At 47.6% G+C, this 20,745-nt stretch overlaps 1 protein-coding gene across 1 annotated transcript in view; it reads right to left on the bottom strand.

The window, feature by feature from the left end:
• The window catches only part of HEATR4 (HEAT repeat containing 4), a 103,330-nt gene that overhangs the window by 68,981 nt on the left and 13,604 nt on the right, over window positions 1-20,745 (bottom strand). The window contains 4 exon segments of the mRNA XM_038765504.1: window positions 6,397-6,557; window positions 10,617-10,799; window positions 15,660-15,797; window positions 18,324-18,524. Coding sequence (XP_038621432.1) covers window positions 6,397-6,557; window positions 10,617-10,799; window positions 15,660-15,797; window positions 18,324-18,524 — 683 coding nt within the window.

Genomic DNA, 20,745 nt, shown 5'->3' with positions numbered 1-20,745 from the left:
ATATGTATATATGTTTGTACATATTTATTACTCTATTAATTTATATATTTTACTTGTCCATATCTATTCTATTCATTTTATTTTGTTAGTATGTTTGGTTTTGTCTCCCCCTTTTAGACTGTGAGCCCACTGTCGGGTAGGGACTGTCTCTATATGATGCCAATTTGTACTTCCCAAGCGCTTAGTACAGTGCTCTGCACATAGTAAGCGCTCAATAAATACGATTGATGATGATGTTGATGATGATGATGATATTTATTACTCTATTCATATATTTTACTTGCACATATCTATTCTATTCATTTTATTTTGTTAGTATGTTTGGTTTTGTCTCCCCCTTTTAGACTGTGAGCCCACTGTCGGGTAAGGACTGTCTCTATATGATGCCAATTTGTACTTCCCAAGCGCTTAGTACAGTGCTCTGCACATAGTAAGTGCTCCATAAATATGATTGATGATGATGATGATGATGATATTTATTACTCTATATATTTTACTTGCACGTATCTATTCTATTTATTTTACTTTGTTAGTATGTTTGGTTTTGTCTCCCCCTTTTAGACTGTGAGCCCACTGTTGGGTAGGGACTGTCTCTAGATGTTGCCAATTTGTACTTCCCAAGCGCTTAGTACAGTGCTCTACACATAGTAAGCGCTCAATAAATACGATTGATGATGATGATGATGATGCTGATCTCCTGACAGTTGCAGAAGCCACGACAAAATCACCGAGCCCCCCGTCATCAACCTCTCCATACTTCAGCTTATTCTGCACATTGCTGTCCACGTACCCCTTACCATCGGCTTTAAGGAACTCAATCAGCTCTCCCCCTCCAACTCTTCCTTTTTTTCATTCAATCCTATTTATTGAGCGCTTACGGTGTGCGGAGCACTGTACTAAGCGCTTGGGAAGTACAAGTTGGCGACATATAGAGACGGTCCCTACCCGACAACGCACTTACTAACCTGGGTTCATCTGTACAATGGGGATTGACGCCGTGGGCCCCACGCGGGCCGGGGACTGTGTCCAACCTGATCATCATCAATCATATTTATTGAGCGCTTACTATGTGCAGAGCACTGTACTAAGCGCTTAACCTGATGAGCTTATCAGGACGGTGCCCGTCACGTAGTAAGCGCTTAACATCATCATCATCATCAATCGTATTTATTGAGCGCTTACTATGTGCAGAGCACTGTACTAAGCGCTTGGGAAGTCCAAATTGGCAACATATAGAGACAGTCCCTACCCAACAGCGGGCTCACAGTCTAAAAGGGGGAGACAGAGAATAAAACCAAACATACTAACAAAATAAAATAAATAGAATAGATATGTACAAATAAAATAAATAGATAAATAGAGTAATAAATATGTACAAACATATATACATACACACAGGTGCTGCGGGGAAGGGAAGGAGGTAAGATGTGGGGGATGGAGAGGGGGACGAGGGGGAGAGGAAGGAAGGGGCTCAGTCTGGGAAGGCCTCCTGGAGGAGGTGAGCTCTCAGCAGGGCCTTGAAGGGAGGACAAATATCATTGAAAAAAATGTGGGACAAGGACCTGATTAGCTCATTTCTACCCTACTGCTTAGGGTACTTGGGGTAAGTGCTTAACAAGTACCGCAATTATCACCACTACTATCATTTCCCCAGCGCTTAGGACAGTGCCTGGCTGCCCTACTGAGCGCTCACCTCCTCCAGGAGGCCTTCCCAGACTGAACCCCCCTGCTTTTCCTCCGCTCCTCCTCCCCTCCCCATCGCCCCAACTCCCTCCCTCTGCCCTACTCCCCTCCCCTCCCCACAACCCTTGTGCATATTTGTACATCATCATCATCATCAATCGTATTTATTGAGCGCTTACCGTGTGCAGAGCACTGGACTAAGCGCTTGGGAAGGACAAGTTGGCAACATATAGAGACGGTCCCTACCCGACAGTGCATCATCATAATCATCATCAATCGTATTTATAGAGCGCTTACCGTGTGCAGAGCACTGTACTAAGCGCTTGGGAAGTCCAAGTTGGCAACGTCTAGAGACGGTCCCTACCCAACAGCGGGCTCACAGTCTAAAAGGGGGGAGACAGACATATTTATTAGTCTATTTATCTTATTAATCTTTTAGACTGTGAGCCCACTGTCGGGTAGGGACCGTCTCTATACGTTGCCGACTTGTACTTCCCAAGTGCTTAGTACAGTGCTCTGCACACAGTAAGCGCTCAATAAATACGATTGATTGATTGATTGATGTGTATATATCTATAATTCTATTTATTTTGATGGTATGAACACCCGTCTACTTGTTTTGTCTTGTTGTCTGTCTCCCCCTTCTAGACTGTGATCCCGTTGTTGGGTAGGGACCGTCTCTATATAAAGCCCTACGGAGAGCTCACCTCCTCCAGGAAGCCTTCCCAGACTGAGCCCCCTTTTTCCTCTCCTCCTCCCCAACCCTCCCCACCCTAACTCCTTCCCCTCCCCACAGCACTTGTATATATATTTTTACAGATTTATTACTCTATTTTACTTGCACATATTTACTATTCTATTCATTTTGTTCATTATTTCGTGTTTATTTAATTGTTTATTTTGTTATATGTTGCCACCTTGTACTTCCCAAGCGCTTAGTACAGTGCTCTGCACACAGTAAGCGCTCAATAAATACGACTGAATGAATGAATGAATGAATTTAGCTTTAATTCTATTTGTTCTGACGACTTGACACCTGTCCACATGTTTTGTTTTGTTGTCTGTCTCCCCCTTCTAGACTGTGAGCCCGTTGTTGGGTAGGGACCGTCTCTATATGTTGCTGACTTGTACTTCCCAAGCGCTCAGTACAGTGCTCTGCATACGGTAAGCGCTCAATAAATGCGATTGAATGACTGAATGACTATGTTGCCGAATTGTACTTTCCAAGCGCTTAGTACAGTGCTCTGCACACAGTAAGGGCTCAATAAGTACGAATGAATGAATGAATGAATAGTAAGTGCTTAACAAATACCACAATTATTATCATTACTATCATTTCCCCAGCGCTGAGAACAGTGCCTAGCACATAGTAAGTGCTTAACAAATACCACAATTATTGTCATTACTATCATTTCCCCAGTGCTTAGAACAGTGCCTGGCACATATAGTAAGTGCTTAACAAATACCACAATTATTGTCATTACTATCATTTCCCCAGCGCTTAGAACAGTGCCCGGCACATAGTAAGTGCTTAACAAATACCACAATTCTTATCATTACTATCATTTCCCCAGCACTTACAACAGTGCCTGGCACATAGTAAGTGCTTAACAAATACCACAATTATTATCATTACTATCGTTTCCCCAGCGCTTAGAACAGTGCCTGGCACATATAGTAAGTGCTTAACAAATACCACAATTACTGTCATTACTATCATTTCCCCAGCGTTTAGTGCCTGGCACATAAAGTGCTTAACAAATACCACAATTATTATCATTACTATCATTTCCCCAGCGCTAGTGTCCAGCACATAGTAAGTGCTTAACAAATACCACAATTATTATCATTGCTATCATTTCCCCTGCGCTTAGAACAGTGCCTGGCACATAATAAGTGCTCAACAAATACCACAATTATTATCATTACTATCATTTCCCCAGCGCTTAGAACAGTGCCTGGCACATAATAAGTGCTTAACAAATACCACAATTATTGTCATTACTATCATTTCCCCAGCGCTTAGAACAGTGCCCAGCACATAGTAAGTGCTTAACAAATACCACAATTATTGTCATTACTATCATTTCCCCAGCGCTTAGTGCCCGGCACATAGTAAGTGCTTAACAAATACCACAATTATTATCATTACTATCATTTCCCCAGCGCTTAGAACAGTGCCTGGCACATAGCAAGTGCTTAACAAATACCACAATTATTATCATTACTATCATTTCCCCAGCGCTTAGAACAGTGCCTGGCACATATAGTAAGTGCTTAACAAATACCACAATTATTATCATTACTATCATTTCCCCAACGCTTAGAACAGTGCCCGGCACATAGTAAGTGCTTAACAAATACCGCAATTATTATCATTACTATCATTTCCCCAGCGCTTAGTGCCTGGCACATAGTAAGTGCTTAACAAATACCACAATTATTATCATTACTATCATTTCCCCAGTGCTTAGAACAGTGCCCGGCACATAGTAAGTGCTTAACAAATACCACAATTATTATCATTACTATCATTTCCCCAGCACTTAGAACAGTGCCCGGCACATAGTAAGTGCTTAACAAATACCATAATTATTGTCATTACTATCATTTCCCCAGCGCTTAGAACAGTGCCTGGCACATAGTAAGTGCTTAACAAATACCACAATTATTATCATTACTATCATTTCCCCAGCGCTTAGTGCCCGGCAAATAGTAAGTGCTTAACAAATACCACAATTATTATCATTACTATCATTTCCCCAGCGCTTAGAACAGTGCCTGGCACATATAGTAAGTGCTTAACAAATACCACAATTATTGTCATTACTATCATTTCCCCAGCGCTTAGAACAGTGCCCGGCACATAGTAAGTGCTGAACAAATACCACAATTATTATCATTACTATCATTTCCCCAGTCCTTAGAACAGTGCCTGGCACATGGTAAGTGCGTAGCAAATACCACAATTATTATCATTACTATCATTTCCCCAGCGCTTAGAACAGTGCCCGGCACATAGTAAGTGCTTAACAAATACCACAATTATTATCATTACTATCATTTCCCCAGCTCTTAGTACCCGGCACATAGTAAGTGCTTAACAAATACCACAATTATTATCATTACTATCATTTCCCCAGCGGTTAGAACAGTGCCTGGCACATAGCAAGTGCTTAACAAATACCACAATTATTATCATTACTGTCATTTCCCCAGTGCTTAGAACAGTGCCTGGCACATAGTAAGTGCTTAACAAATACCACAATTATTATCATTAATGTCATTTCCCCAGCACTTAGAACAGTGCCTGGCACATAGTAAGTGCTTAACAAATACCACAATTATTATCATTGCTATCATTTCCCCAGCGCTTAGAAGAGTGCCCAGCACATAGTAAGTGCTTAACAAATACCACAATTATTGTCATTACTATCATTTCCCCAGCGCTTAGAACAGTGCCTGGCACATATAGTAAGTGCTTAACACATACCACAATTATTATCATTACTATCATTTCCCCAGCGCTTAGAACAGTGCCCGGCACATAGTAAGCGCTTAACAAATACCACAATTATTATCATTACTATCATTTCCCCAGTCCTTAGAACAGTGCCTGGCACATAATAAGTGCTCAACAAATACCACAATTATTATCATTACTATCATTTCCCCAGCGCTTAGAACAGTGCCCGGCACATAGTAAGTGCTTAACAAATACCACAATTATTGTCATTACTATCATTTCCCCAGCGCTTAGTGCCCGGCACATAGTAAGTGCTTGACAAATACCACAATTATTATCATTACTATCATTTCCCCAGCGCTTAGAACAGTGCCCGGCACATAGTAAGTGCTTAACAAATACCACAATTATTATCATTACTATCATTTCTCCAGCGCTGAGAACAGTGCCCGGCACATAGTAAGTGCTAAACAAATACCACAATTGTCGTCATTACTATCATTTCCCCAGCGCTTAGAACAGTGTCTGGCACATGGTAAGTGCTTAACAAATACCACAATTATTATCATTACTATTATTTCCCCAACGCTTAGAACAGTGCCTGGCACATAGTAAGTGCTTAACAAATACCACAATTATTGTCATTACTATCATTTCCCCAGTGCCTAGAACAGTGCCCGGCACATAGTAAGTACTTAACAAATACCACAATTATTATCATTACTATCATTTCCCCAGCGCTCAGAACAGTGCCTGGCACATATAGTAAGTGCTTAACAAATACCACAATTATTATCATTACTATCATTTCCCCAGCGCTTAGAGCAGTGCCTGGCACATAGTAAGTGCTTAACAAATACCACAATTATTACATTACTATCATTTCCCCAGCGCTTAGAACACAGCCCGGTACATAGTAAGTGCTTAACAAATACCACAATTATTATCATTACTATCATTTCCCCAGCGCTTAGAACAGTGCCCGGCACATTAGTAAGTGCTTAACAAATACCACAATTATTGTCATTACTATCATTTCCCCAGCGCTTAGTGCCCGGCACATAGTAAGTGCTTAACAAATGCCACAATTATTATCATTACTATCATTTCCCCAGTGCTTAGAAGAGAGTGCCCGACACACAGTAAGTGCTTAACAAGCCCCGTGAAAAATAGATAATAATAATTTTAAAAAACCCTTCTCAGTCCCCTCCTCCGACCCACTTCCGAGGCCTGGACCGGTCACCTACCGTCTGCCTGTTCAGGTGGCTCAGCAGGAGGCAGACCTGTGCCTCAGTTTCCCCATCCTTCCTGTTGAACAGCTGCGAGAGGATCCTCTTCAGTACAGGGTAAGTGGCCGACCCTCCCAGTGCCAGGCACTGAGCGGCTGCCCAGCTATCGGCGTCGTTCCCTGAGGAGAGGAGGGACGGGTGATGGCCGGCCAAGCAGAGAAGCAGTGCGGCCTAGTGGGTAGAGCCCGGGCTGGGGAGCCTGAAGGACCTGGGTTCCAATCCCGCCTCCGCCACCTCTCTGCTGTGCGACCTTGGGCTCGAAACCTTCCCTCCTCTGGGCCTCAGTTCCCTCATCGGTAAAGTGGGGATGAAGACTGCCAGCCCCACGCGGGACGGGGACGGTGCCTGACCTGATTAATGTGTATCCACCCCAGCCTGGCACATAATAAGCGCCTAACAAATGCCACAGTTATCTACGTCAGTGCCTGGCACATAGTAAGCGCCTAACGAACGCCAGAAAAGAAAAAAAGGAGTGATCGGAACGAGTCGTCCGAAGAGGGTGACAGGGGTTGGGAGTTTGGGGAAATGGGAGGGGACAATCCCTGGAGAGAAAGAGATGTCTCAGAGGGGCAGGTCCCAGCTCATGCCACTGTGACAGCTCAATTCATTCATTCAGTCGTATTTATTGAGCGCTTACTGTGTGCAGAGCACTGGACTAAACGCTTGGGAAGTCCAAGTCGGCAACATCTAGAGACGGTCCCTACCCGACAGCGGGCTCACGGGCTAGAAGGGGGAGACGGACAACAAAACAAAGCACGTGGACGGGTGTCAAGTCGTCAGAACAAATAGAATGAAAGCTAAATTCACTCATTCATTCATTCATTCAATTGTATTTATTGAGCGCTTACTGTGTGCAGAGCACTGGACTAAGCGCTTGGGAAGTACAAGTTGGCAACATCTAGAGACGGTCCCTACCCGACAGCGGGCTCACGGTCTAGAAGGGGGAGACGGACAACAAAACAAAGCACGTGGACAGGTGTTAAGTCGTCAGAACAAATAGAATTAAAGCTAAATTCATTCATTCATTCATTCAATCGTATTTACTGAGCGCTTACTGTGTGCAGAGCACTGGACTAAGCGCTTGGGAAGTACAAGTTGGTAACATGGAGACGGTCCCTACCCAACAGCAGGCTCACGGTCTAGAAGGGGTTGACGGACAACAAAACAAAACATGTGGACAGGTGGCAAGTCGTCAGAACAAATAGAATGAAAGCTAAATTCATTCATTCATTCATTCATTCAATTGTATTTATTGAGCGCTTACTGTGTGCAGAGCACTGGACTAAGCGCTTGGGAAGTCCAAGTTGGCAACATCTAGAGACGGTCCCTACCCGACAGCGGGCTCACGGTCTAGAAGGGGGAGACGGACAACAAAACAAAGCACGTGGACAGGTGTTAAGTCGTCAGAACAAACAGAATTAAAGCTAAATTCATTCATTCATTCATTCAATAGTATTTATTGAGCTTTTACTGTGTGCAGAGCACTGGACTAAGCGCTTGGGAAGTTCAAGTTGGTAACATATAGAGACGGTCCCTACCCGACAGCAGGCTCACGGTCTAGAAGGGGTTGACGGACAACAAAACAAAACATGTGGACAGGTGGCAAGTCGTCAGAACAAATAGAATGAAAGCTAAATTCATTCATTCATTCATTCAATTGTATTTATTGAGCGCTTACTGTGTGCAGAGCACTGTACTAAGCGCTTGGGAAGTCCAAGTTGGCAACATCTAGAGACAGTCCCTACCCAACAGCGGGCTCACAGGCTAGAAGGGGGAGACAGAGGACAACAAAACAAAACAGGTGGACGGGTGTCAAGTCGTCAGAACAAATAGAATGAAAGCTAAATTCATTCATTCATTCATTCCATCGTATTTATTGAGCGCTTACTGTGTGCAGAGCACTGGACTAAACGCTTGGGAAGTACAAGTTGGCAACATCTAGAGACGGTCCCTACCCGACAGCGGGCTCATGGTCTAGAAGGGGGAGATGGACAACAAAAAAAAAACATGTGGACGGGTGTCAGGTCATCAGAACAAACAGAATTAAAGTTAAATTCATTCATTCATTCATTCAATCGTATTTACTGAGCGCTTACTGTGTGCAGAGCACTGGACTAAGCGCTTGGGAAGTACAAGTTGGTAACATGGAGACGGTCCCTACCCAACAGCAGGCTCACGGTCTAGAAGGGGGAGACGGACAACAAAACAAAACATGTGGATGGGTGTCAGGTTGTCAGAACAAATAGAATTAAAGCTAAATTCATTCATTCATTCAATCGTATATATTGAGTGCTTACTGTGTGCAGAGCACTGGACTAAACGCTTGGGAAGTACAAGTTGGACACATCTAGAGACGGTCCCTACCCAACAGTGGGCTCACGGTCTAGAAGGGGGAGACGGACAACAAAACAAAACATGTGGATGGGTGTCAGGTTGTCAGAACAAATAGAATTAAAGCTAAATTCATTCATTCATTCAATCGTATATATTGAGTGCTTACTGTGTGCAGAGCACTGGACTAAACGCTTGGGAAGTACAAGTTGGACACATCTAGAGACGGTCCCTACCCGACAGCGGGCTCACGGTCTAGAAGGGGGAGACGGACAACAAAACAAAGCACGTGGACGGGTGTCAAGTCGTCAGAACAAATAGAATTAAAGCTAAATTCATTCATTCATTCATTCAATCGTATTTATTGAGCGCTCACTGTGTGCAGAGCACTGTACTAAGCGCGTGGGACGTACAAGTTGGCAAGATATAGAGACGGTCCCCACCCAACAGCGGGCTCACGGTCTAGAAGGGGGAGACAGAGGACAACAAAACAAAACAGGTGGACGGGTGTCAAGTCGGCAGAACAAATAGAATTAAAGCTAAATGCACATCATTAACAAAATAAATAGAATAGTAAAAATGTACAAGTAAAATAGAGTAACAAATCTGTGCAAACATATATACAGGTGCTGTGGGGAGGGGAAGGAAGTAGGGCGGGGGGGCTGGGGAGGAGGAGAGGAACTCCCGGCCTACGTCCTCCCCATGTCCTGCAATGTCTTCCCTCTGCCCATCCGCCAAGCTCGCTCTCTTCCTCCCTTCAAAGCCCTACTGAGGGCTCACCTCCTCCAGGAGGCCTTCCCAGATTGAGCCCCCTTTTTCCTCTCCTCCTCCCCATCCCCGCCGCCCTCCCTCCTGCCACTGCAGCCTGGCAACCAGGGAGCAGAACTGAAAAGTCCTCCGGGCACGATGCCACCCTGGTTGCTTACCGGCTACCGGTCAGTGAGAGTGAGGGTAGTGGAAAAATCTGCTTTCCAAAAGCTCGCCCTTGCTTTTCCGGCCCGTCACCGCGCGGTGAATGAAACAAGTCATCATCACCATCATCAATCGTATTTATTGAGCGCTTACTGTGTGCAGAGCACTGTACTAAGCGCTTGGGAAGTACAAATCGGCAACATAGAGAGACAGTCCCTACCCAACAGTGGGCTCACAGTCTCAAAGTCAGCTTCCCCTGCATCAAAGGAGCACGAATCTCGCTGCTTTCTCGGGCGTTGAGGCTGATGGTAGAAATGGGAAGGACTTAAAGGCCAAATGACAGTTTTACTCATCCAAGGATCGATCAGTCGTATTTATTGAGCGCTTACTATGTGCAGAGCACTGTACTGAGCGCTTGGGAAGTACAAATTGGCAACACGTAGAGACAGTCCCTACCCAACAGTGGGCTCACAGTCTAAAAGATCATAATATTTTATTTTGTTAGTATGTTTGGTTTTGTTCTCTGTCTCCCCCTTTTAGACTGTGAGCCCGGTGTTGGGTAGGGACGGTCTCCAGATGTTGCCAATTTGGACTTCCCAAGCGCTTAGTACAGTGCTCTGCACATAGTAAGCGCTCAATAAATACGATTGATGATGATAATAAAGGATCATAATAATCATTGCGGTATTTGTTAAGCGCTTGCCTGGCACTAAGTGCCGGGGTGGACGCAAGCGAACCGGACGCGGTCCCTGCCTCGCGCGGGGCTCCCGCCCTCAATCCCCATTTTCCAGACGGGGCAGCCGAGGCCCAGAGGAGGGACGTGACTTGCCCGAGGTCGCCCAGCGGCGGGCAGGCGGCGGGATTAGAACCCAGGACCTTCCGGCTCTCAGGCCCGGGCGGTTTCTTGGGGTAATCCCGGAGACGGAAGTCCTCACCCTTGAGAAGGGCCTGCTCCATGACGCCTTGGGCCCGCTGGCTTGGCGCCCGCATGGCGTAGTGGCAGACGGCCGCTGCCACGCGCACGTGGGCATTCCCGTCCGACAGGGCCGCCCCGAGCGCGGGCTGAAGCTCCGCGGGCACGTCTCGGGTGGGCGGGGGGTCAACCCCTTCCTCGCCGTCTAAAAGCACGAGAAAGGAAGGGGGGCCAACCCCACGGGTCACGGAAATCCCTCCAAACTCGCCTGGCCTCCGCAGGTCGGTGCGGGCAGGGAAACGGCTCTAGTCAGCCCGTCAGCTGATTGTATTTATTGAGCGCTTACTGGGGGCAGAGCACTGTACTAAGCGCTTGGGGGGGGGGCAACAGAACGATATAACGCATTCCCCGCTCACAGTGAGCTTTCAGTCTCGTCTCGCTTTACGCGTCGAGTCGTCTCCGACCCGCAGCGACGCCACGGATGCACCTCTCCATGGCCCTATTGAGAGCTCACCTCCTCCAGGAGGCCTTCCCAGACTGAGCCCCTTCCTTCCTCTCCCCCTCGCCCCCCTCTCCATCCCCCCCATCTTACCTCCTTCCCTTCCCCACAGCACCTGTATATATGTTTGTACATATTTATTACTCTATTTATTTTACTTGTACCTATCCATTCTATTTATTTTATTTCGTTAGCATGGTTGGTTTTGTTCTCCGTCTCCCCCTTCTAGACTGTGAGCCCACTGTCGGGTAGGGACTGTCTCCATATGTTGCCAATTTGTACTTCCCAAGCGCTTAGTACAGTGCTCTGCACGTAGTAAGCGCTCAATAAATACGATTGATGATGATGATACGTTTGTACATATTTATTACTCTATTTATTTATTTATTTTACTTGTACCTATCCATTCTGTTTATTTTATTTCGTCAGTATGTTTGGTTTTGTTCTCTATCTCCCCCTTTTAGACTGTGAGCCCACTGTCGGGTAGGGACTGTCTCCATATGTTGCCAATTTGTACTTCCCAAGCGCTTAGTACAGTGCTCTGCACATAGTAAGCGCTCAATAAATACGATTGATGATGATGATACGTTTGTACATATTTATTACTCTATTTATTTATTTATTTTACTTGTACCTATCCATTCTGTTTATTTTATTTCGTTAGTATGCTCGGTTTTGTTCTCCGTCTCCCCCTTCTAGACTGGGAGCCCACTGTCGGGTAGGGACCGTCTCTAGATGTTGCCAATTTGTACTTCCCAAGCGCTTAGTACAGTGCTCTGCATATAGTAAGCGCTCAATAAATACGATTGATGATGATGATATGTTTGTACATATTTATTACTCTATTTATTTATTTTACTTGTACCTATCCATTCTGTTTATTTTATTTCGTCAGTATGCTTGGTTTTGTTCTCCGTCTCCCCCTTCTAGACTGTGAGCCCACTGTCGGGTAGGGACCGTCTCCATATGTTGCCAATTTGTACTTCCCAAGCGCTTAGTACAGTGCTCTGCACACAGTGAGCGCTCAATAAATACGATTGATGATGAGGACGCAATTGTTTCGGGAGCGGATCCGGAGAGTTTTTCGGCCGCGGTTTACCGTCGCCTCCTTCCGCGCTCTCAGCTCGATTCTCCACCCTCGACTCGGTCCCGTGCCACACTGCTGCCCGGCACGGGGGAGCTTTGACCCGTAGTAGACGGCCTCGACTCGGTCCTGCGCCACACTGCTGCCCGGCACGGGGGAGTTTTGAACTGTAGTAGACGGCCTGCCACTCGCTACCCGCCTCCCAAGCGAGGGACGGATCGGACAGGCCCCTGCTCCACTCTCCCTCCCGTAGCCCAGACTGGTACGGGATCGGAAACTCTGCAGGTGCCATCCTGAGAGGGGGCTTACAATTAAAAAAAACACATTTTATCCTACTCTCCCAAGGGTCTAGTACAGCGCTCTGCGCACATTAAGCGGTCAATACAGGCGACTGATTGCTTGTGCGGTCGATTGTCCAACGCCGAAGCCCAAGAGTGATATTTTCTTTCAATGGTGTTTGCTAAGCGCTGACTATGTGCCAGGCACTGTATTAAGCGCTGGGGCAAATACAAGCTAATCACGCTCGACACAGTCCCTGTCCCACGTGGGGCTCCACTCGGGTAGGGGCCGTCTCTATATGTTGCCAATTTGTACTTCCCAAGCGCTTAGTGCAGTGCTCTGCACGTAGTAAGCGCTCAATAAACACGATTGATGATGCTAGTAAGCGCTCAATAAACACGATTGATGACAATGATGATAGTAAGCGCTCAGTAAGTACGACCGATCGATTCATCCCTATTTGACGGATGAGGGAACCGAAGCCCAGGAAAGCGAAGCGAGTTGCTCGGAGTCACCCGGCAAGGCACGTGGAGGTGCCGGGATTAGAACTCGGGTCCCCTGACTCCCAGCTGGAGTGGGGAGAGCCCGGGACTGGGAGTGGGAAGGTCATGGGTTCTAATCCCACCTCCGCCACTTGGCGGCCGTGTGACCTCAGGCAAAGTCAATCAATCAATCAATCAATCGTATTTATTGAGCGCTTACTGTGCGCAGAGCACTGTACTAAGCGCTTGGGAAGTACAAGTTGGCAACATATAGAGACGGTCCCTACCCGACGGCGGGCTCACAGTCACTTCACATCGCCAGGCCTAAGCTACCTCATCTGTAAAATGGGGATCATCATCATCAATCGTATTTATTGAGCGCTTACTGTGTGCAGAGCACTGTACTAAGCGCTTGGGAAGTACAAGTCGGCAACATAGAGAGACAGTCCCTACCCGACAGTGGGCTCACAGTCACTTCACATCGCCAGGCCTAAGCTACCTCATCTGTAAAATGGGGATCATCACCATCAATCGCATTTATTGAGCGCTTACTATGTGCAGAGCACTGGACTAAGCGCTCGACGAGCCCCACGTGGGACAGGGACTACGCCCGATCCACTTTGCGTGCAATCCACCCCAGCACTCAGTACAGTGCCTGGCACCCAGAAAGCGCTTAGCAAATACCGTACTTTTTATGCTCTTTCCACTGTGTAATAATTAACTTTTGCACTCACGCCAACCGAGCCAAGTTGATATCTGGGGAAGGGAAAACAGGGTCAGAGGCTGAATGAGGAGTGAAGCTTAGTCCAGTGCTCTGCGTACGGTAAGCGCTCAATAAATACGATTGAATGAACGAATTGAAAATGGAATCAAATGGTTTCCACTGAATGGATGATCAAAAATGGGCCCTTTCTCCCCAGAGAAACGAGGGTGAGCCAGCTATCCCGATTTGGAGAGGGCTTGGGGGTGGGAATGCATCTACCAATTCTTTTATATCGGACTCTCCCGAGCGCTTAGTACAGTGCTATTCAAACTTGTACTTCCCAAGCGCTTAGTACAGTGCTCTGCACACAGTAAGCGCTCAATAAATACGACTGATGATGATACCGTTGAGGGATTGACTGAAAGCTCCTTGTGGGCAGGGGACGTTTTTACCAACTCTGCTGTACTGTACATTCCCCGGTGCCTAGTAATAATAATAATAATAATGTGGGTATTTGTTAAGCGCTTACTATATGCAAAGCACTGTTCTAAGCGCTGGGCACGGTTCTAGTACACAGTAAGCGCTCAATAAATACGATTGATGATGATACCGTTGAGGGATTGACTGAAAGCTCCTTGTGGGCAGGGGACGTTTTTACCAACTCTGCTGTACTGTACATTCCCCGGTGCCTAGTAATAATAATAATAATAATGTGGGTATTTGTTAAGCGCTTACTATATGCAAAGCACTGTTCTAAGCGCTGGGCACGGTTCTAGTACACAGTAAGCGCTCAATAAATACGATGGATGATGATACCGTTGAGGGATTGACTGAAAGCTCCTTGTGGGCAGGGGACGTTTTGACCAACTCTGCTGTATTGTACATTCCCAGGTGCCTAGTAATAATAATAATAATAATAATAATGTGGGTATTTGTTAAGCGCTTACTATATGCAAAGCACTGTTCTAAGCGCTGGGCATGGTTCTAGTACACAGTAAGCGCTCAGTACATACCACTGATTGATTCCATCACAGGGAAATGAGGCAGGATCTGGGCCTGAATCGAGCACTCTGATCGATTGATTGTACTCTCCCAACTGAGCTTGATTGCGAGCACTCAGTAAATGCTCGATAACTGATCGACTGATTGTGCTCTCCCAAGCGCTCTGCTGCCCATGAAGCGCTCAATAAATAGCCCTAATCGCCGAGGGATGGACCCACCAGCCTCCTTGGCAGCTTCCAGAGAGTACTCAGTAAATGCTCAATAACCAATCGACTGATTGTGCTCTCCCAAGCGCTCTGCTCCCCATGAAGCGCTCAATAAATAGCCCTAATCGCCGAGGGATGGACCCACCAGCCTCCTTGGCAGCTTCCAGAGAGCAGTCAGTAAATGCTCAATAACTGATCGACTGATTGTGCTCTCCCAAGCGCTCTGCTCCCCATGAAGCACTCAATAAATAGCCCTAATTGCCGAGGGATGGACCCACCAGCCTCCTTGGCAGCTTCCAGAGAGCACTCAGTAAATGCTCGATAACCGATCGGCTGATTGTGCTCTCCCAAGCGCTCTGCTCCCCATGAAGCGCTCAATAAATAGCCCTAATCGTCGAGGGATGGACCCACCAGCCTCCTTGGCAGCTTCCAGAGAGCACTCAGTAAATGCTCAATAACCAATCGACTGATTGCGCTCTCCCAAGCGCTCTGTTGCCCATGAAGCGCTCAATAAATAGCCCTAATCGCCGAGGGATGGACCCACCAGCCTCCTTGGCAGCTTCCAGAGAGCACTCAGTAAATGCTCGATAACCGATCGACTGATTGTGCTCTCCCAAGCGCTCTGCTCCCCATGAAGCGCTCAATAAGTAGCCCTAATCGCCGAGGGATGGACCCACCAGCCTCCTTGGCAGCTTCCAGAGAGCACTCAGTAAATGCTCGATAACCGATCGCCTGATCGTGCTCTCCCAAGCGCTCTGCTGCCCATGAAGCGCTCAATAAGTAGCCCTAATCGCCGAGGGATGGACCCACCAGCCTCCTCGGCAGCTTCCAGAGGTCTCTCGAGGGCCGCAGAGGCGCAGGTGGCGATGGCGTGGATTCGCACCCCATCCTGGACGTCCCCCAGGAGCCTCAGCAGACCCTCCACCGTCGCGTCTTGCCACCGCGTTGCTAACATCGGGCGGGAATTCGGGAAAAAAGGGTTAAGGTTGGTCAGCCGTCCCGCTCTGATCCCAGCGCGCGTCACTGGAAGCCCACTGTTAGGTAGGGACCGTCTCTATATGTTGCCAATTTGTACTTCCCGAGCGCTTAGTACAGTGCCCTGCACACAGTAAGCGCTCCATAACTACGATTGATGACGGTGGAAGCGGGGTGGTCTAGTGGGTAGAAACCAGGCCTCGGCCTCAGAAGGGCTCGGGTTCTCATCCTGGCTCCGCTGTTCCTCTCTGCTGCGTGACTTCGAGCGACTCGCTTCCCTTCTCTGGGCCTCAGTTCCCTTATCTGGAAAATGGGGGTTAAGACTGGGAGCCCCTTGTGGGGCGTGGACTGAGTCCGGCGTGATCCTGGCTCCACTGTTCCTCTCTGCTGCGTGACTTCGAGCGACTCGCTTCCCTTCTCTGGGCCTCAGTTCCCTTATCTGGAAAATGGGGGTTAAGACTGGGAGCCCCATGTGGGACATAATAATAATAATAATAATGTTAGCATTTGTTAAGCGCTTACTACGTGCAAAGCACCGTTCTAAGCGCTGGGGGATACAAAGTGATCAGGTTGTCCCATGTGGGGCTCACAGTCTTAATCCCCATTTTACAGATGAGGGAACTGAGGCTCGGAGAAGTGAAGTGACTTGCCCAAGGTCACACAGCAGACACGCGGCGGAGTCGGGATTCGAACCCACGACCTCTGACTCCAAAGCCGGGGCTCTTTCCACTGAGCCACGCTGCTTCTCTAGTCCAGCCTGATTCCCGCAACGCTTAGCACAGCGCCTGGTACATAGTAGGCGCTTAAATACCATTTTTTAAAAATTATCTGGAGTCCTGAGTCTTCTCCACGTGGGGTCCCGATGAACGGGATGATTTCCCTTCATCCCTAATCCATTCATTCAATCTTTTAGACTGTGAGCCCACTGTTGGGTAGGGACTGTCTCTATATGTTGCCAATTTGTACTTCCCAAACGCTTAGTACAGTGCTCTGCACATAATAAGCGCTCAATAAATACGATTGATGATGATGATGATATTTACTGAGCGCTTACTGTGTGCAGAGCACCGGACTGAGCGCTTGGGAAAGTAGAATACAACAGTAGACGGTGGCGATCCCTGCCCGCAACGAGCTCACGGTCTAGATGGTTCTCGTGACAGGTCCTCATCCAGTGGGAAATAATTTTTTTGGGCTATTTGCTAAGCGCTTTACACAGGCCATTAAAAATATAACGAGGGTAGGGTATGTCAATAAATACCATCCCAACTATTGTGTGCTCTGCATGCAGTGGGCATTCAATAAGTCAGTCAGTCAGTCAGTCAATCGTATTCATTGAGTGCTTATTCATTCATTCATTCATTCATTCATTCATTCATTCATTCAATCGCATTTATTGAGCGCTTCCTGTGTGCAGAGCACCGTACTAAGCGCTTGGGAAGTCCAAGTCGGCAACACATAGAGACGGTCCCTACCCAACAGTGGGCTCACAGTCTAGAAGGGGGAGAGAGAGAACAAAACCAAACATACTAACAAAATAAAATAGAATAACTATGTACAAATAAAATAAATAAATAGAGTAATATTGTGTGCAGAGCACTGTACTAAGCGCTTGGGAGAGCCCACTGTTGGGTAGGGACTGTCTCTCTATGTTGCCAATTTGTACTTCCCAAGCGCTTAGTCCAGTGCTCTGCACATAGTAAGCGCTCAATAAATACGATCGATGATGATGATGATGATGATGACAGTGTAACAACACAACAGACATATTCCCTGCCCACGACGGGCTTACAGTCTCGAGGGGGAGACAGACACTTATCTAAACACTTATCAAGCGCTTAGTACAGTGCTCTGCACATAGTAAGCGCTCAATAAATACGATTGATGATAAATAAATTATTTATCTAACATTTATCTAAATAAATAAATGACTGATAGGGCCGTAAGTGCTGTGGGGCTGGCAGGGATGCTGAAGGGAGTGGGAGAAGAGGAAAGGAGGCTTAGTCAGGGAGGGCTTCTCGTAGGAGATGGGCCTTCGATAAGGCTTTGAAGCTGGGGAGAGTGAGTCAGTCGGTCATTCCTATTTATTGAGCGCTTATTGTGTGCAGAGCACTGTACTAAGCACTTGGGTGGGTACAACAGAACAATAAACGGACGCAGTCCCTGCCCACAGTGAGTTTACAATCTAGAGGGGGAGACAGACACTAATAGAAAGAAAGAAACGAGAGAACTGGACGTAAGTGGTGTGAGGCCGGGAGGGGGGACTCATCATCATCATCAATCGCATTTATTGAGCGCTTACTATGTGCAGAGCACTGGACTAAGCGCTTGGGAAGTACAAATTGGCAACATCTAGAGACAGTCCCCACCCAACAGTGGGCTCACAGTCTAAAAGGGGAATGAATAAAGGGAGCCGGTCCGGGGGACGCGGAAGGGAGTGGAAGAAGAGGAAAGGGGGGGCTTGCTCAGGGAAGGCTGGTGGAACAGCATGGACTAACTCACTGAGCATCCAGGAAGCCTTCCAGTCCCGCAGCATGGCCCGAAGAGCCCGCAGCTCCCAGGGCAAGTCTTGGGCCGTTTGGGTGGCCGGCCTTTCCCTGCGGCCTCTGGACGTGGCCTCCTTCTCCTGGACCATCTGCAGCAGGTCCTTGGCCGGGCTGGGCAGGGCCGTCCAACGGAAGGCTCCTCGTTCGGGCCTGCCAACTGACCAGAAATCAGGGGACCCTACCTCTCTTCCTCCTCCTTCTCCTTCTCTTCTTCCTCCTTCTCCTCCTTCTCCTCCTTCTCTCTCTACCCCTCCTCCTCTCTCTTTTCCTCCTCCTCTTCCTCCTCTCTCTCCTCCTCTCCCTTCTCCTCCTCCTGTCTCCTCCTTCTCCTCGTCCTTCTCCTCCTCCTCCTCACTCCTCTCTCTCCTCCTCCTCCTCTTACTTTTCCTCCTCCCTTTCCTTCTCCGCCTTTTCTTCCTCTTCATTATCATCATCATCATCATCAATCGTATTTATTGAGCGCTTACTGTGTGCAGAGCACTGGGAAGTACAAGATGGCAACATACAGAGACAGTCCCTACCCAGCAGTGGGCTCACAGTCTAAAAGGGGGAGACGGAGAACAAAACCAAACATACCAACAAAATAAAATAAATAGGATAGATATGGACAAGTAAAATAAATAAATAAATAAATAGAGTAATAAATATGTACAACCATATATACATATATACAGGTGCTGTGCTGTGCTCTTCCTCCTCCTCTTCTTCCTCTTCCTCCTCCTCCTCCTTGATGGCATTGGTTAAGTGCTTACTATATGCGAAGCACTGTTCTAAGCGCTGGGGGGGTACAAGGTGATCAGGTTGTCCCATGTGGGGCTCACAGTCTTCATCCCCATTTTACAGAGGAGGGAACTGAGGATCAGAGAAGTGAAGTGACTTGCCCAAGGTCACATAGCAGACAAGTGGCGGAGCCGGGATTAGAACCCATGAATTCTGACTCCCAAGCCCGTGCTCTTTCCACTGAGCCACGCTGCTTCCTCCTTCTTTTCCTCCTCTCTCCTCCTCCTTTTCCTCTTCCTTCTCCTCTTCTCGCTCCTCCTCCTCTCTCTCATCCTTCTCCTCTTCCTCTCTCTCCTCCTCCTCTCCTCCTCCTCCTTCTCCTCTTCCTCCTCCTCCTTTTCCTTCTCCTCCTCCTGCTCTCTCTTCCTCTCTCCTCCTCTTTCTCCTCCTCTTCCTCTTCCTCCTCCCTTTCCTTCTTCTCCTCCTCCTCCTTCCCCTCCTCCTTCCTGTCCTTCTTCTCCTTCTCCTCTTTCTCCTCCTTCTCTTCCTTCTCCTCCTCCTCTCTCTCTCCTCCTCTCTTCTCATTCTTTTTCTCCACCTCCTCCTCCTCTTCCTCCTCCTCTTTCCTTCTTCTCCTCTTCCTCCTCCTCCTTCTCCTCCACCTCCTTTTCCTACTCCTCCTCTTCCTTCCCCTCCTTTTCTTCCTCTTCCTCCTCCTCTTTCCTTTCCTCCTCTCTTTCCTCCTCCTTTTTCTCCTCCTTCTCCTCTTCCCTCTCTTTCTCCTCTCTCCTCCTTCTCCTCTTCCTCTCCTCTTCTTCCTCCTCTTCCTCCTCCTTCTTTTCCTTCTCTCTTCTCCTCTTCTTCTCCTCCTCTTCTTCCTCCTCTCTCCTCCTCTTCCTCCTTCTCCTCCTTCTTTTCCTTCTCTCTTCTCCTCTTCTCCTCCTCCTCTTCTCCCTTCTTCTCCTCCTCTTATTCCTTCTCCTCCTCCTGTCTCCTCCTCCTTTTCTTTCTCTCCTCCTGTCTCCTCCTCCTTTTCTTTCTCTCCTCCTCTCTCCTCCTTCTTTTTCTCCACCTCCTCCTCTTCCTCTTCCTCCTCCTCGCTTTCCTTCTTCTCCTCTTTCTCCTCCTCCTCCACCTTCCTTTCCTTCTCCTCCTCTTGCTTCTCCTCCTTTTCTTCCTCTTCCTCCTCCTCCTTCTTTTCCTCCCCTCTCTCCTCCACCTTTTCCTCTTCCTTCTCTTGTCTCTCCTCCTCCTCTCTCTCCTCCTTCTCCTCTTTCTCTCTCTCCTCCTCCTCTTCCTTCTTTTCCTTCTTCTCTGCCTCGCTCCTCCTCCTCCTTTCTTTCCTCCTCCTTTTTCTCCTCCTCCTCCTCTTCCTTCTCCCCTTCTTCCTCCTCTTCTTCCTCTTTCTCCTCCTCTCCTCCTCCTCTCTCTCCTCCACTTCTTCCTTTTCCTCTTCCTTCTCCTCCTCCTCCACATCCCTCTCCTTCTCCTCCCCACTTTCCCACCCTCCCATATGCCAATCCTGGAATCTTGCACTGCCAATTCCCTCCAACAATCCCACAGGGCTCTTCCTGAGTATTTCCCAGTCCTGCCCTTTCCTCACCTTCTTTACCACCGCCCTGTTTCATTACAAGTCTTCAGTACAGTGCTCTGCTCAC

Source organism: Tachyglossus aculeatus, chromosome 23 (assembly GCF_015852505.1).
Source record: "Tachyglossus aculeatus isolate mTacAcu1 chromosome 23, mTacAcu1.pri, whole genome shotgun sequence".
NCBI classification, from domain to species: Eukaryota; Metazoa; Chordata; class Mammalia; order Monotremata; family Tachyglossidae; genus Tachyglossus; species Tachyglossus aculeatus.
The sequence above is the reverse complement of the archived record's forward strand: the minus strand, read 5'-3'. Positions and strand labels throughout refer to the sequence as shown.